The following is an 18,126-nucleotide window of genomic DNA, read 5'->3' as shown; positions in this document are numbered from 1 at the left end:
GGGGCTTAGCCGGTGTAATCAGGTTAGCTAAATGTCTCCTGTGGGGAGGTAATCTACTTTGATGCTCTGTCTGCTACCAAAACACAGAATCTGTGTCAGTCTGCTACTGCCAGCCCAGCCTACTTTGAAATTCAATTACATCAGTTGACTCATGTCCCACTTAACATCCATGCAGCCAAAGGCTTGATTACGGAAGCCACAAATTGTCAAATACTAAACCTAAATAAACATTTACGTCTCTCAAAAACCAGGAGGATAGTAATTATCCTCTGTAATGTTATTTCACAGGACAGATGAAGTGCAGCGTAGGAGCTCAGCGACCAGCTTCCCTGCTCACATTAGACATCAAGAATTTCAGTTTTTCCCATTGCAGCTAGACAGTGAACTCATCTGACCTGCTTAAGTGACATTCCTAATTAAGTGTTTCTGTATCAGTGTCTCATGTTGTGTTTGTGTCGTGTCTCAAGTATTAAAGTGACTTAATTACAGAGCATTATATTATTCTGACGCCATGGCATTATCTGTCCTGTATTTTATCTTGTGTCTTTTTCAGTTATACTTGGCAAACTTATAAACTAGATCCTGCTGCTTAACCTTTTTCCAGTTTTGTATCTCACAGCTTGTAGTTATGAGCATAAGTAAGTACAGTGCAAGAGTGTCAGCCGTACTTAATACCAGAAATGCTGCCAGGTTCTGATTTAAAAGACAACAACAACAAGCAAATTGAGTTACAAATGTTTCAATATGCGCAAACCGGATTTTAATATTATAAACCTGAGCCTTGACATCATTCATTAATCTAAAAACCCACAGTTGTAAAGATATTGTAATGGATAATATCACGCTTTTTCACAACTGCTGTCTTTGACCACTATAAAATGTAATATTTATACTGTTGTATTTCATTGTGTGATGTATTGCAATTTCAATTAGTGCTGAGTCAATAAAGCGGGGAGGAATATCATCTGTATTCTGTTGGGTTTTGAAATTTAAACACTGGTTTGGACAAAGTGTATCTAGAAACATTACAGAGCACACAGAGATTTCTGTTTAATATAACAAATAGATTGTATTTGTTCAAAGTATAGCAATCTGAAGACATAATGCCTCTGCATGGAAAGCACAGAGCCACATGGGAGCTATGTTGCATATTCTGGATAAACAGTGGATTGGTGGTTGATCAAGTTACTTCAGATTTATTTGTATGGCCCAAAATCACATACAAAGTCTCCATGACCACAACTACAAATGGTTCCTGATCCAGTCTGAAGCTTTGCAGGAAGACAAGGAACAACTCAAAAAAAGTAAAAATAGAAGAACCATTGGGAGAGACTGTGTGCAAAGAGAGATTCCCTCTCCTCAAATGTCCAGGTGTGCAAAACAGATACACACCTCACAGCAAGAATTGTATGGGTTTGAATCCAACTGACCGGATCAACAAGCTTTTCTGTGGAATCGTCTTGCTGTGTCTCCATGATTTCCTCCACCTGCACTGGTTTCCTGCCTCCTCCAAAATTAGAATGTCTGAAGTTGACATAATGAAAAATGGTGCTTTTTAAAAATCCCTTCATCTGTTAACACACAGATTATTAGCGTTGCCTCAACTTTTTTTATGTGCTGTATTATAAGTTACCGTGCTTAGTTTAGGAACTTACTTGTCTTGGGAATTCCGTCCGACTTGAGACTTCATAGTTTCTTGTTCCCACCTGACGTTGAAAACACAAACGGGTGTTAATTACTGGCACTACCAACTTTTGGCCACTAGATGGTAGTACTTACCTATACTACACAAATGTTCTTTCAAACTGTTAATCCATCCATCCATCCTTACACTTTTTGCAATTACTTATTAATTAGTTGAACACTGTTCAGATTCAAGAACAACAAGCAATTTTAGATCAAAACTTAATTGACTCTGATATTATTACATTCACATGATTCTGTATTTGTTGCATAATTTCTACCGAAGTATCTTTTTGCTTAAGTTGTTTGTATGTTATTTTCACAGAGCAATCAATAGATGTCATTGATGTTTTGCTGTGATGTTGTTCTGTCCTCCTCTTCCATAAGTAAGAGATAACGGGCTGTTCCTGAGAATGGAGCAGGGGGGAGGAAAGGCGGTGGGAGGGCGGGCAGGAGCACCGCTATCCAATGGGATTAGTGATGGGAGGGAGTTTGCTGAACTCCAGCTTTGTCCTAACTTACTGGGGCTCCTCAGCACAATATGACTGAAGCGCCTGCACCGTTATTCCACGGGACGGTGCGGAGATAACGGTGCGTGGCTGCACACACACTCCACACTGCTGACGCGCGTCCGAACTTTGGATAAACTTTTTTTTTTTCTCACGCATCTTCACGGCGCAAAGAACTTCAGTTTTGCGTATGAAGGGATTGACATCTTCCGTCCAGACAATGTTGTTTGTGACAGAGGAACTGGAATGAAACTTTCCTGATCTGCAGGATTCATTCTCTCCATCCAGAGGATATAGTCGCGCTTCACGGGATAAACTAACACTTTTGGAGTACTTTGAGTGGAGCAAAGGCACAGAGCCTGGATGTTTCATTGAGTTTTCTTCGTACATTTGCTGGAATAATGCTTTAGGGATCCGTCTAACTTGAATAAAGTTGATGCATCATAGGCATGGACTTTGTCTGAGAAAGGTGGACTGGCTCACTGGTCACCATGGCGCTCACAGGTAGGGGCTTAGGCCGCTTTCATTTGATTTTACTGATGTTATGGACTCTTTCGCAGTATTCCGCATCCAGCCAAGTCCGCCAAGAGTTCCAGGTCCTGGAGGAGCAACCCATCGGCACCTACGTGGGCACAATAGAGACCAAGCCCAGCTTCACTTACCGCTTCAGCGAGAACCACAAACTTTTTGCGATCAACGGCACTACGGGAGTCATTTACACATCCGCCGTGATCGACCGGGAAATCTTACAAAGTGATGTCATTAACGTGGTGGTGCTGTCCAGCCAGCCGACCTACCCCACCGAGGTCAGGATCGTGGTTTTGGATATAAACGATAACTCCCCGGTGTTTCCCGACACGTCCATTGTGGTGTCCTTCAAAGAGGACGCCAGCAGCGGCAGACAGGTGATCCTGGACACTGCAACTGATTCAGACATTGGAAGTAACGGAGTTGACCACACCACCTACAGAATAGTGAAAGGCAACGAGCAGAGGAGATTCCGCTTGGATATTACAGTCAATCCTAGTGGAGAGGGGGCATTCTTGCACCTCGTTTCAACCGGAGGCTTGGACAGGGAAGTTACTCCTTTCTACCAGCTCCTGATTGAAGTGGAGGACAAAGGAGAACCCAAAAAGTTTGGCTACATGCAAGTAAACGTCACAATTCAAGATATCAACGATAACCCCCCTATTTTTGACCAAGACCAGTATCAAACCAGTGTTTTTGAGGATGCAGCTGTAGGTTCCAGCATTCTGCAAATTACTGCATCAGATCAAGATGAGGGAGCTAATGCTGAAATCAGGTACTTTCTAGATGAGGGGACGCCTTTCCAAATAGACCCTAAAGCAGGTACTATTGTTATAAAAGAAGGTCTGGATTACGAGAGTAGGAAGGAGTACTCCTTAACTATCCATGCAGTAGATAACGGGGTGCCCTCACTGTCAGGCAGGACAGAAGCCACAATCAAACTTCTGGATGTTAATGATAATGACCCGGTAGTAAAGTTTCGCTATTTTCCCACTACTTCTAAATTTGCCTCTGTTGATGAAAACGCACAGATTGGCACAGTGGTGGCTTTGCTCACCGTTTCAGATTCCGACTCCCCTACTGCTAATGGTAACATATCTGTTTCAATCTTAGGAGGCAACGAGCAGAGACACTTTGAAGTCCACACGTCTCCGGTCCCCAATTTAAGTCTGATCAAAGTGGCCAGTGTTTTAGATAGAGAGCGGATTTCTTCATACAACCTCACTGTGTCTGTGTCAGACAATGGTAAACCCATGGCCAGGTCCTCTTTTGCCAGTCTGGTTATTTTTGTGAATGATATCAATGATCATCCACCCATATTCCAGGAAACTCTGTACAGAGTAGATATCAGTGAAGACATACCAAAAGGCAGCTACATTAAAGGGGTTTCTGCAACAGATGGTGACTCTGGGCAGAATGCCAACCTGCGCTACTCCCTGGTGTCTGGAAACGCTTTAGGCTGGTTCTCCATTAGTGAGAACAGTGGTCTGGTTACCAGTGCCGGTTTGCTGGATAGGGAAGTAGCATCTGAAATTGTGCTCAACATTAGTGCCAAAGATCAGGGGCTGCAGCCTAAAATGTCTTACACAAAACTAATAGTAAACATCACTGACGTGAATGACCAAGTGCCCACATTTACACAGAACACATATCATGTTTCCCTTGTGGAACACGCTCCGGCCGGCACTGAGCTGGTGGTGCTGTCTGCTTCAGATGACGACCTTGGGGCTAATGGAACGATCCGGTTCTCATTTGATGCCGAGACTCCAGCCCGTGTCCAGGAGCTGTTTCGCCTGGATGCTGCGTCAGGCCGATTAAGCACAGCCGTAGAGCTAGACAGGGAGGACCAGGGCTCCTACCTAATCTACATCCAGGCAGCAGACTCAGGCAGACCCCCTTTGCATTCTGTAGGAAAAGTGAACATTACTCTGAGGGACATCAATGACAACAGGCCCGTTTTCTATCCAGTGCAGTACTTTGCCAATGTAAAGGAGAACGAGCCCTCTGGCGCTTATGTAACCACTGTTTCAGCCACAGACTCTGATTTGGGTCGAAATGGCACCATCAAATATATGATTACAGCGGGTGACACCTCTAAATTCCGCATTAATAGCAACACAGGGAAAATTAGCACTCTGGTGCCCCTGGACAGAGAGGAAAAGACAGCTTACCAGCTGCAGGTGACAGCAGCAGATGGTAGTGGCCTGCGGTCACACACTCAAGCCATTGTGACTTTAACTGTCATAGACACACAGGATAACCCACCAGTCTTTAGCCAGAAAGTCTACAGTTTTGTGATGTTTGAAAATGTGGCTATGGGGGCAGTTGTTGGGATTGTGTCTGCCACCACTGTGGATCTGAACACAAACATCACATATCTAATCACGTCGGGGGACCAGAGGGGTGTTTTTGCAGTGAATGGCGCAGGTCAGATCATAGCTTCCAGCCCAATAGACAGAGAGGAACAGGGCTTTTATCAGTTGAAGGTTGTAGCCAGAGGTGGAGAGGTCACAGGTGAAGCCCTTGTTAATATTACAGTCAAGGATTTAAATGATAATTCTCCTCACTTCATTCATCCTGTTGAGCATGTTAGTGCAGTTGAAAACTGGAGCACAGGTCATGTCATATTCCAAGCTAAAGCCTCAGATCCTGATGAGGGCACTAATGGGATGGTGGTCTACAGCCTCAAACAAAACCCCAAAAGCCTGTTCCATATTCATGAGAAACATGGCCTCATCACACTAACTGGGCCACTGGAGGTCACCACGAGTTCCTATGAGGTGGAAGTCACAGCATCCGATATGGGGGTCCCCCAGCACACCTCCAGCCTTGTACTCATTGTCAGCGTGTATGACGTCAATGACAACTCGCCTGTGTTTGATCAGCTCTCGTATGAAGTCATCATTCTGGAGTCGGAGCCTGTCAACAGTCGCTTTTTCAAAGTGGAGGCCACTGACAAAGACTCTGGTCTTAATGGCGAGATTATGTACAACATTGTTGGCGGCAACACAGGTGACGTCTTTGGCATTTTCCCAGACGGGCAGTTGTACATCAAAGCGGAGCTTGACAGAGAGATACAGGACAGATATGACTTAGTGGTTGTAGCCACAGACAGAGCAGTGGAACCACTAAGTGCCAGTGTCAATGTCAGTGTGATTCTAGATGATGTAAATGACAACCGTCCTCTCTTTAACAGCACTAATTATGTGTTTCACTTTGAGGAAGAGCAGAAGAGGGGGTCGCTGGTTGGGCGGGTTTTTGCTGAGGATAAGGACTTTGGCCCTAACAGTGAGGTCAGATATACATTTGAGACTTCACAGCCCAACTTTGAGCTGAATGCCATCACAGGGGAGTTGACCAGCACTCTGCAGTTTGACCGCGAGTCACTAATGAGACAAAGAGGCGCCGCCGTGTTCAGCTTTGTGGTCGTCTCATCAGACCAGGGTCTCCCCAAGCCCCTCAGAGACCAAGCTAAAGTGCAAGTTTACATTCAAGACATCAATGACAACCCACCCAAATTCACCAAAGACATTTACCAGGCCTCCATCTCAGAGTCGGCCCAAAACATGACACAACTGCTGCGGGCCTCTGCCTCTGATATGGATGAAAACAAAAATGGATTGGTTCATTACCACATATCAGAGGGGAACGAGGAGGGGCAGTTCACTGTTGACAGCAGCTCTGGACAGGTTACTTTAGTTGGAAAGCTCGACTATGAATCTACATCCTCCTATTCACTGAAAATAATAGCCGTGGACGCCGGATTTGTGCCATTGTCCTCCTCTTGTATGCTCAGCATTAGCATAGCGGATGAGAATGACAACTCTCCCTCCTTCCCTAAAGCCTCGCTGTCCGTGGATGTACTGGAGAACATGAGGATAGGGGAGCTTGTGGCCTCTGTGACTGCCACTGACACAGACTCTGGTCAGAATGCGGACATAACGTACAGCATCACAGGTACAAACAACCACGGCACCTTTAGCATTAGCGCCAACACCGGCAGCATATTTTTGGCTAAAAGGCTGGACTATGAAACTCAGTCATTTTACAAACTTAACATCACTGCAAAAGACAATGGTAGACCATCACGCTCTTCATCCATTCCTGTTGTCATTCATGTCAGAGATTTTAATGACAATCCTCCCATATTTACTCCCGGTGACATTTTCAAATCTATCCCGGAAAATCTTCCCATCTCAGCCTCAGTCATGACAATCACAGCTCATGACACAGATGCAGACATAAACGGCCAGCTGGAATACTCCATTGTTCAGCAGATTCCCAGAGGAAGCCATTTCAGCGTTGACCCCAGCACTGGGCTCATATACACCAATAAGGACATAGACAGGGAGTTCTCCAACTTGTTCGAACTGACAATCAAAGCCACCGACCAGGCAGTTCCTGTTGAATTCCGCCGCTTTGCGTTGAAGAATGTTACTATATGGGTCACAGATCTAAATGATAACATTCCCACTTTTTTAACCCAGAATGCTCTTGTGGCTGAGCCCAACATAGTCATCGGCTCTATCCTGACAACGGTGGTGGCCTTTGACCCTGATGATGGGGCAAATGGGGAAGTGGAGTATGAACTTGTGGAGGGAGATTCAGACACGTTTATCATGGACAGGTACAGTGGGGACATTCGCCTGGCCTCCCAGCTGTTACCGTCCAGACTCATGTACACCCTCACTGTCTCAGCCACTGACCACGGCACCGACCGCAAGACCTCCAGAACTGAAATGATCATCATCCTCCAAGGGCTTGATGGCCCCGTTTTCTCCCAGCCCAAATACATCACCATCCTTAAAGAGGGCCAGCCGCCGGGCACCAATGTCATCTCGCTGGATGCTTCAAGCCCACGGGGATCGGCGACCAGGGTGGAGTATTTCATCGTGGCGGTGCGCAGCGGCGGGAAAGCAGTGGGACGCCTGTTCACCATCGGCCGCCACACAGGAGTGATACAGACGGCTGCAGAATTGGACAGAGAGAAAGGCTCTGACCTCTACCTGGTGGACGTGTATGCCATAGAGACAGACGCCAGCCAGCCCAGGACACAGCGTGCTGAGGTGAGTACACTGCTGAGGTTTCTATTCTCTCATTCGCAACAGGTATTGGAAAGTCACTTTTTATTTTGGTCCGCTGGTGTATTTGATCTGTTTGGCAGGCGCAGGGCAGGAACTGAACTACTTGCATTTGTTTAAGACATTTGGATGGAATAAGTGTAATGAGATCAAGGTTTGAACTAGGAAAAAATGTCTATTGAGCCCGTCCAAGTCACACATAAAACAGAGCCACCTTATTACAAGTGTCTGCTCATTAATTAAGTTCCTTTTTTTGGTATGGCTCTGCATTCTATTAAATCATAATTTTCTTTGAAATGAGTAAGAGCACCTTGTTCTCTAGCATGATAACTTTATTGTTCCACTTTCCAGAAGCAGACTTGCCATAACAATTCATCTTGAATTTTCCTCCTGTAATATTTGAGAAGTCTGGGAAAGGGAAAGAAGTGTTGCGGTTTTTTAGTCTGTTAGAGCTCTTCCCACTCTGTTACCAAAAGTACGATGATCCGGTTTTTAATGATATGAATATGTTTCATTTCTCACTGCGTTGCTTCCTGGGCCTCTATTTCAGAGTCCAGGTCTACGATGCTTCCCTTTGTGTTTCAAGTAGAAATGAAAAAGTGTAACTCATGTGATCAGTGCCAGTATTACATTGAGCTATGGAGCCTGAGGCTGTTTTGACACTGGGGTGGTCTCAGGGTCTTTTTTGTACCACCGGGAACTGCTCCACAGGCAATAAGTGACCATTAAAATTGGATGACCTTTTAAGACTCTGTGAAAAGATGGCAGGGCAGGGAAGACTGGAGAAAAAAAACCTAAGAGAGTGAAACTTAAGCCGTCTGTTGAGTTTGTATTATATGATGCATCTCTTTCAGGCTTCCCTTGCCTTTTCCCTAAGGGATGGAGTTAGATGCTCTGAAGTAGAATGCAGGAAACCTAAATGCAATTTTGGGGGGCTAAGGACTCACCGCTTGCCAAATGAAAAACAAATGTGACTCTCTAAGTGTTATGGAATTTTCAACCAGGTATTACAGGCTTAATGATATAAACACTGTGTATCTATTCCATTTTCACAGCAAGGTTAAGTTAAGAAATAAGCCTTATGTGATTGCTCGGGGGAAAGTGATAAAATACCTGATGAAAAATGCGTTAGACTCTTCAGATTAGCGGTGACAGTTGTTATGGATGCCTTTGAAACCACTGACAATATTGAAAATGAAATTCCATACAGCAATCAGTTATTTGGAGACAAGCTCAAATATTATTGAAATCAAGGATTACTTGGCAAAATCTTGTTAGCTAAGTTAACTTCAAGGTTTGCTCGGCCAAATGGGAATATCAAATGTTCCCCCCACTTTGCCTGCAGCAAAGATGACAATCTCTTTTCCTCCAGACTCTGCTGTGGGGTTAATGAGAGGATATAGTGGTCCATTCCTCAACCTTAAACCATACGTTGGTTCCATGCTAAGCCTCAACTGTCTCACCTCATGCAGATGACTTTACCATATCACTTCCCAAGATTCCAGTGGTCACATTTGAACAGTCTGCCTGAATATGCGGTGCTAAGTAACGGCCCTCTGTGTTCTTTATATGTATAATTGCAAAAGTCAACTACCCACATTCATATACTGTATATCTCCAGTATGTCATTGACACCTCAAGGCACAGTGTGGCACCGTACTATAAACCTTTGGACTAAGACTAATGTTTTTCCAGTGCAGTGTTTATACACCAGATACCCAGTAGCAACTAGAGGATTATTTCCATCCCCAGGGGTTGTGACCCTTTCACATTCTGGGTTTTTTGGTCTCCCCCATTGATTGGACACATGAGGGAAACTGGCATTCTTCCTCCGCTCCGGAGCATGTGTGATGTTTTGGAAACACTCAAACAAAGGGAATTTTGTTGGACATGTTTTATCGACGGCCATGATCTCAAACAACTGGGAGGCCTGGGTTTGCTTTGGAGAGGCTGAGGTGATTCTGGTTGTTTTTGTTCTGTCTCGATCAGCATCTATAGAAGTTTCATTGTCACTAATTGTCATCGTCGTGTGTACATTATGTATTTTCAACCAATTATTTTCATTTGTTTAGGCTGCTGTTCACGTTTGGTAAAGCATAAAGCACTTCATTACCCAGAAATCCTATATTATAAGATCCCTAAACTGCTGCTTCGTAGATTTACTCTCCTGCTTCTTGGTTCCTACTACGACACAAAATACCTTCAATGCAGTTTGGAAGTACTTGAGGTACTTTCGAGGCACTTTTGCAGATTCAGTATTTAAAATTCCACTGATAATCTCACAAAGCATTGCTGTTTGGGATTTAAACCCCAACAATTTATATATCATATTGAACTGGATGAGGGTTTTGACAGCTTGACTCTCACAAGTTTTGGTATATGTGGTATAGTGGAGCCTGTGTTCCTTCAACTGACGGGTAAGCTTGAAAATCCCCCCAAATTAGGGATAAAAAAAAAAAACACCACAAATTCAAATATAGTGCTTTCTACTATTTGAATTCTGGCTAATCTGTTTTTTTTCAAAATTGTCATGACAAGGTTGTTCACACTTCACTTTCAAACTAGATTGTATCTACAAATTTGCAAATATTGAATCATGGTTGCATTAGCATAGACCAGAGACATGTTACAGTTGCAGATACAGATACAAGGAAGGGCAAAGGTCAAAAATATTCATGTGGTCCTTGAGCAATTGTCCAATGATGGGCAAGTCAAATGAAGCAATCACAAATAAATCTCAGAGGATAAAAGGTTTTTCTTCGTCTCTGTCATTGACACCATAAATGTTTCTTATCTTCAGTACCAACGCCCCTCATCCACCTCCCCTCCTCTTCACAATCAAGGCCTCCACTGTTGCTTTCTGTAACGCTGTGTGAAGTTCTGGTTTTTGGAGAGGCCCTCGCAGTCCACCCCCCCCTTAAAAAGGATTGTTCCTCGTGGAAAGTAAACACCGTCTGAGTGTTCAAAAAGCCTTCCTTTGTTTTGCATGCGCAGATAAAGTGTTACACAGCCCCAGCCATGATTCAGGAGGCTTTTGTTATTTTTGTTGTCTGTGCCAGCGTCATTCCTTGACAGATTTAGGAGTGTGTATGGATGCCCCTGTCAGCCAGCTTTCCTCCTCACCAGACGGAGACAGACGTTACAGTAGAGCTGTTTAAAGTTGTGAAAATGAGGAGAGAAAGAAAGAGAGCAGAGTGTTTGGGGAGGGTTCTGGACATGTCTGACGGCGTTACTGGGAGTTGTGGGAATGAAGTAAGGGGAGCAGTTTGGGAAAGGCTCTGCAAGTGTCAGAAAACTGCCACTTTGCAAGGAATTGTGAGTGGAAAATTTTGTTGGAGATCACAGCTGGGGAATCCAGATGGCTGGAGCAGATACAGCGCTGATTCATACATTAGTGTTGATGGTCATTAGCACTTATGATATGAGCTCCATCATACAGTAAAGGTCCTGTTTGTTTATGTATCTTTGTTTTGCAAGGGTATCAATTTGTTGACTGGTAAAAATTGAACTTTAACAACTGTACTAGTATTCGTTGTTTGTTTGAAATTATGAATATACATTTATTTGAGGTAAGATTTCCAAGTAAGATGTTCCTTTAAAGTACTCAATGTATTGCAATTGCAGTCCACCTTCTCGCTGATGGTCCACATTATTAGTCTGTTATGTATCTCTGTTAAGAAATTGGTTTGTTTATCCGTGGTGAAGGAGGGGGAGGGGGATCATGGTCCCGTCAATAACCTGTTCAATTTATTTATATTTATTCAGAGGAGGGATAATTTTAAGCTTTAGTCTATCTCTATCTTTGTGATTTGGGTCAGAAGTCTTTCACTCTATCCATCTTTCTCTTCCTCTACACTTTGGCTCTGCTGAACATCGGCCAACATGAACTCTGAAGGAAATGTGATTAGGACATCAGGGGAGGTATTGTGGTTGGCTGATGCAGATAGAATGCAAGAAAAAAAAATCTCTGTAATACAAAACCTGTAAAGTCAGTCAGGTCAACAAAGCAGGGAGGAGAAGGTCACGTACGTCTGGACAATATGATACGGCTGCTGGTGTTTGTGTGAGCTGAAAATGTATTAATACAATTTGAAATATTCGCGGCTACAGTTTCGAGATAAAGGTCAGACAATGGGACAGATCGCCCCGAAGGTGTGCATTTGGTGTTCCTCAGAAAAAGGGTTTGATTACATTCAAATCATACACAAGCAAATATAAAAAATGTATAATCCTCAAAGGGACATTTGACAAGTACTGGAAAAGAATGATGCAGAACAAACTGTAACCAGGTGTATTGTAATTCATGGTCTAATTGCAATATTTTGAGTGTGTCTGCACATTCAAGCGTCCACGGGTGAGAGTGCACAGCTGTCTGAGGAAGATACAGGGAGGTAAAAAAGCCTGGCTAGAACCGAGGCTGTAATTCAAGCAGTAATCTGGCCGGACATGCGTTTTTGAAATGGTCATCGAACAGGTTTGGAGGAGGTGACCCATCTGCTGGCCTCTCCTGGTAGGTGGTCGCTCAGGGCCGATGGAGAGTTGGCGCTGAGGAAGGGCTGGGCTCTCCAAGCGCCTGTCTGTTTTATGAGACAATCACCATAAAACGTAGATAAACACTCACCCATGCATACATGCGTGCAGACACACACTGCCAGAAACGCACACTCACCATGAAGCTCAAGTTCAAACTCCAAAGCAAACATCTAATAGTGGTTACAATTTAGTTTATTTAGTGTTGTTTACATTCAAACAATTGTGTATTAAACCAGATTAGCAGGATGCTTTTAGTGTTGTCTTTTGCTCATACTGTTTGAGCCTCAATGGAGCCAGTCTTCAATTAATTATTGTTTTTATAGTGTTTGTTAATTTTTGTTTGGTTTTATTTATTTTGAAGCACTCTGTAACGTACCATTGTAGTGTTTTCTACAAGCAGTCATAACTAATAATGCAGATTTGCAGCTTGTTTAACCAGTTCAGATGAATATTAATGTGAGTACACTCTGTTTTTCTTCACAGCGCGCTTTACAATGGCTCCTCACCAGAATAGATTTGACTCACCAAAGCTTTAACTGTAGTTGTAGGAGAAGCTGTCTCACATTTCACCGTGTTTGACTTTTTTTTCTCGTTCCTTTGGACAGCATCAATGCAGCGACTGGCACTGCTCATAATGCACATTTGTCAAACGTCAGCCTGAAAGGTCAGGAGCAGGGTCACATTTTTCTGCCATGCCACATTCTATAAACTTAAAGCCAAGCTTCAAGTTATGAAGGACAAAACTAACTTTTTTTTGGCCACAAGCCACAGCGGGCTGTTAAATCACATGATTCACCAGTCACTTTCAGTATATCACCAAGACTTTTAGGAATGATTCATATCGTGCATATGGTTTGTTACATGCTGAAGAAGCTGGTTAGACAAATTCACAGCCTTGATTTGAAAGTGAATATACTGTATGCTTTGTTATTTATATAGTATAGTGTAATATAGAGTTTTTGCGGAACATCATCAGTTTGATCACCTCAGGACTACCCTTAAAGAAATGCATCTTGTTAAACAAACCCATAGGTCCTGAACTGCCCTGAGAGATTTGTTTTGGATTGGTCGTTTCCTTTTCCGTTCTGAATGAGCAAAGGCAGAGCAGGGTAAGCACTTTGAGAGGGTCTCTTCAACACATTTCAATCTTTTAAATGCACAACCAAGCAGTGCAGAGGTTTCAAAATAGGCCTCTAAATGAAAATATGACAATATACATGACCTCATTTTGAAATGAAAGTGTCAGTAATGGCAACATTGCACAAAACATAAATAAATGCAGTGATAATATTCAGAAAGCTACATGATGTCTTTTGATAAGCCAGTTAATAAATCAGTTGATTGAACAGGCAGGATAGTTATGACATAAGTAAAAATTAGATGTTAATAGGAAACTTGTGGTCACTAAATTAACTCTAAAATGTCCATGGGATCGTGTCAAATTTCAAGCGCTCATCGTATTGTCTTCTATGGGAAACTTAATTGTCCTGATGTGGTAACTCCACCCTGCTGCTACTCTAAACACTTTATTATTTACACACACTATTTCTGACCTAAGTTTGTTTATAAAGGGAATATGCACTACATAAAAAAAACCTCATTCAGCTCTGTGGTTTGCCCCTTTCAACGGACTCTTTCCTCATGCAAAGTCAATGCGGGTTTTCTCGGTTAGAATAATAAATGGCTGCGGCCAGAGAAGTGCATGCTCCATGGAGTTTGCATCATCAGGTTTATTTTCACATTGGAGATACATTTCTCTTGTTCTGTGACTTTGATTGTCATGCCTCATTTGGGAGGGGTCATTCCTCAGTCTTAAGCACACATGCTCTGACCAAATGTGAGACTGAAATAGTATTAATCTCCTACAGGAATGCCTTTCTACTTTGGTCTTCAGCATCAGACGTGATCAAAAGCGACCCGTTTACCGTTTTGTAGCGGGGTCCTTTAGTCATAACCAGAAAGTTCCAGAAGAAGTTGTGATCTAAAATTTCCAAGTTTTATAGTTGCTCATGCAGAACGGAGCTGATTGGGAGTCGTTAAAGTGGGAACGATCAGGTACCGTTATGATTTGGGTTGTACATTTTCTCCTAGCAAATGCTGCGAACGGAAATAAATCTTTGCTCAACTATGACAACATCCCGCAGATTTCTCCATCACTTTGCTCGGCACTCCACCGAATGTGAAAGGACTATAAAATATGCCCGAGTCTGTCCAGGTTTAGAAAAAAAAATGTTCCACCACTTTAACCTGTAAAAAAGTGAAGGAGTTAGAAAGAAAAGAGGGAGAGCAGAGGGTTGATTTTGGCACATATTCCCTGTGGTGATAATGGATCCCAGCTACAGCCTGATTTGTTCCTGCACGTGACTTACGGAGCTCTCAAGCACCGGCAAACACAGCCGACACACTAACACATAAAGAAACCTTAACAAAAATATGATTTAATCTAGTAACATTTGGCAGATTCATGCAAAAACAAACAGTTAAAAAAAAATATATATATATTTACAGAATATACTTTAATTTTGGCCTGTTAGAGACTCTTTGGGCCTGGGTGGAGGTATGCAAACTCTCACAGCTTTTTGTTTTCTATCAGGATATTGACTCGTTTCATCAAAATTCCTGAAACTTTGATTTGATCACACATCAGATTGAAAACAGGTTCAAATGAGATTATATAAGAGTATTTAACTTGGCAGGAAACTTGGAGCGAGATGGAATCATCTTAAAACAAGCTCCTGTGACTTTCTGCTCTATTGTTTTTGTCGCTCGCTGACCTGTCGTTCTGGTTTTCATCAAAAAAAGAGACACTCCTGTTCTTTTCCAGATCTCACTTCCCCTCGCCGTCCATCAAGTGCACCTCCAAAGTGACATTTAGTGCGGTCACCTCCCTCGCAGCCCTCCCACCCCTGGGGACATCAAACGAGAAGGGGAGAGGATGTGCGTTTTTGCATCGTATGCAGAGTTCTCACATACTCACATGTGTTTCGTGTACGCAGGCGCACACACACACGCACACACGCACACACACCTCATCTCCCTAGCTTGCGGTAAGACGAGCGACCCCAGGCAGGAAGGGGCATCTCCCACAGCCTGGACAGATAATTTAGGAGCAGAGAGAAAGAAAGATAGAGGGGGGGGGGTTGTTAAGCGAGGAAAGGCGGGAGAAGGGAGGGGGCGGGGGAGGGGGGGCACTGAGGTTTGAGTTGTGGGAGGGAGGGATGGAATAGGGCTTTAGTGTCAGAGGCAGGAGACATGCAAAGATAGACTGGCACCAGAGAGCAAAAGCCCATGTTATTGTTATCTCCTCTCTTATTTTATGAGTTTTCCATCAGCAGATCCACTGCTGCTCCTGCTCTCACATCCCTCACTACATTCAAAGGTTAACTATATTATGATTGAGCAGATATAGTCGATATACTTTTTTATTTTGTTTTATGTTTTTGCACTTGGGTTTTAATAATAACATTACCACTGCAAAATCTAGTGCTTTTGCTGCTCTACTGAACAGGCGTATCTTCAGAGGAGCCAAGCCACAGCCAATTTGCATCTGTTTTGAATTTTAGAATTGAAATATTTCATCTTTCAAAATGTCCCCGCTTGACTTTTCTGGCAGTCACTTTTTGTGAAAGTTGGTCGATTTTCTGAATCATACAGGAGAATGGATGTAATTCTCTTTAGGCTCTCCATCGGACAGCTTGTTGGCCTTTTCTTAGACTTCCAAAAACTCACTGGTCTTGCTGATGTGACCTTAGGAAGCATTTAGCCTGCAGATTTTAACATTCGGTCTGTGTTGTGTTATTAAGTCAGCTTTTACTGAGCACTTGCAGGTTGTCAGGTGTTTGTCACTGTGGTTGACCTTGAAGCACCATAGAAAGTTCCAGAAAGTGAGTCTCTGGCCAATCTAGCTCATCCACCCATGGGTTGTTTTGCAGAAAAGCTGTGGTTCTTCTAGCACGAAGCAGAGTGGATCATCTCAAGAAAACAGTTTGTGGTCACCAAGACAATAACTGCAGAGCGTGAGCTTCACTTTGGAGGATTATTATCTCATGCAAGCAGATTCTTGGATCAGAGTTGGCACCGCGTTGGCTTGGCTACTCTGTATTTCCAGAGCCTTCATCTTGCGGCGTCTTTTTAGCATAATATCATAGAGTCCACGGGTTGCAAGAATTGCATACAAACAGTTGCAATTTCTTCTTACACGGTGGTATAGATCTGCATGGCAACCAGTAAATGCAGGCCCTCGGTAACAAACAAAACACTGTGTTTACGCAAATTTCGAAACAACTGATCTCCTGTCAGAAAATGAGAGCAAAAAAGAGCTCCTGGCTTGAAATAGCTAGCCATTTTGGTGAGTGCGGCCTTCCTTTCCCCTCTCTGGTTGGGCCTGTTTAATTGAAAGCAGCTGGTGAGGGTTTTGGGCAGCAGTGTGCAGGTCGAGTCGACGTGAATCACTCTCACTGGCAATCGCCGTACCTGAGCTGCTTTCTCCGGCTTTGTTGTCAGACAAAACCTTACAGCAAATGATAGCAAAATGAAGGTTTTGTACTAGTAAAGTTCTTAAGAAAACCACGGCTCTGGTTTGGATTATACTCGCTATTTTCACTCGTTTCATTTCTATTTGTTGTGCCCACTCCGTGACTTTCGTTTGCAAACACATGATGTGGCCTAATTTCACCAGCCTGTGTGTGTGTTGAATTGTATTGTGATGAAAATGATTTTGACTGTGTCTATGTTGTCATTTGGGAGTATACGCCTGTGTTCTGGTTTGCAGGGGCGTATATGTACATACATGCCTTCTCATATGTACAGTATCTCTTCCTTATACTTCACACACACATGCAGCACGCGTCTGCACTCTTTGCACATCAGACACATTTGCTCATCTAACAAACTTGGCATCCTGTTGACATTTTTTTCTAGTTTTTCATTGGCTTGGCGTCTTTGGCAGTGACGCGTTGCTTGCCAAGCTCGAAAAAAAAATAGCGAACTGAGAAATTAATCATTCTAAACTTTGTCTAAAGTTGGCTGGCCTGCAGTTGACAGATCTTGATGCAGTCCTCCTCCGAGGACATTGTGTTCTTATGATATTACATGGAGGGTGATCAGATATTGCTTTATTGTCTCTATTTCTCCAGGGTGGTGGTGCTATTGAGCCTTCACTTACAATAAGGTCCCCATGCAGAACTCTATGAGTGTGTGTGTGTGTATGTGAGGGGAAGAGAGAGAGAGAGAGAGAGAGAGAGAGAGAACCATATTTATAATGTGAAGTAACTGAGAGAATGTTGTGAATGCATGTACATAGTGTTGTTAGGAAAAACAGTACCCACTGAAAATTGATTTCTCAAAGGGTAACTGTCATTATAGCATAACTATGCTCTATTTAGGAATGTAGAAGATAACTTACAGTATGCTGTTCATTCAATGCTGTTAAAGAAACAGCATGGGGGGATGTGACTACAGACCTGGTAAGTAAACACAAAATACTGTCACTCTAAAATGCTCCAAAATAGAAAATTGATCAATGTCCCAAAAATGATAACATTTTGTGAAATCACACAAATATCACCTTAAAATTTAAACATTACTAATACCACCATAAACCAATAATAAATAATACTCTCACAAAAGAATCAGCTGTGTAAAAGTAAAATGTACTCTGTATCAAAAGTACATATAAAAGTACACTTAAGTATGCTAAATACTTTGAAATTGTAACTTCCCTCATCAACTTGGATTCTTTAGTCAAGCTGCACACACATATTTGACTTTAGGTAAAATGCCATTTGATACAG

At 42.9% G+C, this 18,126-nt stretch overlaps 1 protein-coding gene across 1 annotated transcript in view; it reads left to right on the top strand.

The window, feature by feature from the left end:
* The first annotated feature begins 2,269 nt into the window (after positions 1–2,269).
* Positions 2,270–18,126, top strand: part of fat4 (FAT atypical cadherin 4) — a 98,310-nt gene continuing 82,453 nt past the window's right edge. The window contains exon 1 of the mRNA XM_076149105.1: positions 2,270–7,786. Within this exon, the coding sequence (XP_076005220.1) occupies positions 2,684–7,786 (5,103 nt within the window). The 5' untranslated portion in view covers positions 2,270–2,683. The remainder of the gene's footprint in view (positions 7,787–18,126) is intronic.

The sequence above is a fragment of the Genypterus blacodes genome, unplaced genomic scaffold, assembly GCF_046128005.1.
Source record: "Genypterus blacodes isolate CSIRO-AG114 ecotype Tasmania unplaced genomic scaffold, CSIRO-AGI_Gbla_v1 ptg000044l_1, whole genome shotgun sequence".
Taxonomy (NCBI): Eukaryota; Metazoa; Chordata; class Actinopteri; order Ophidiiformes; family Ophidiidae; genus Genypterus; species Genypterus blacodes.
Note: the sequence above shows the minus strand (reverse complement) of the source record. Positions and strands in the feature narration are given on the sequence as shown.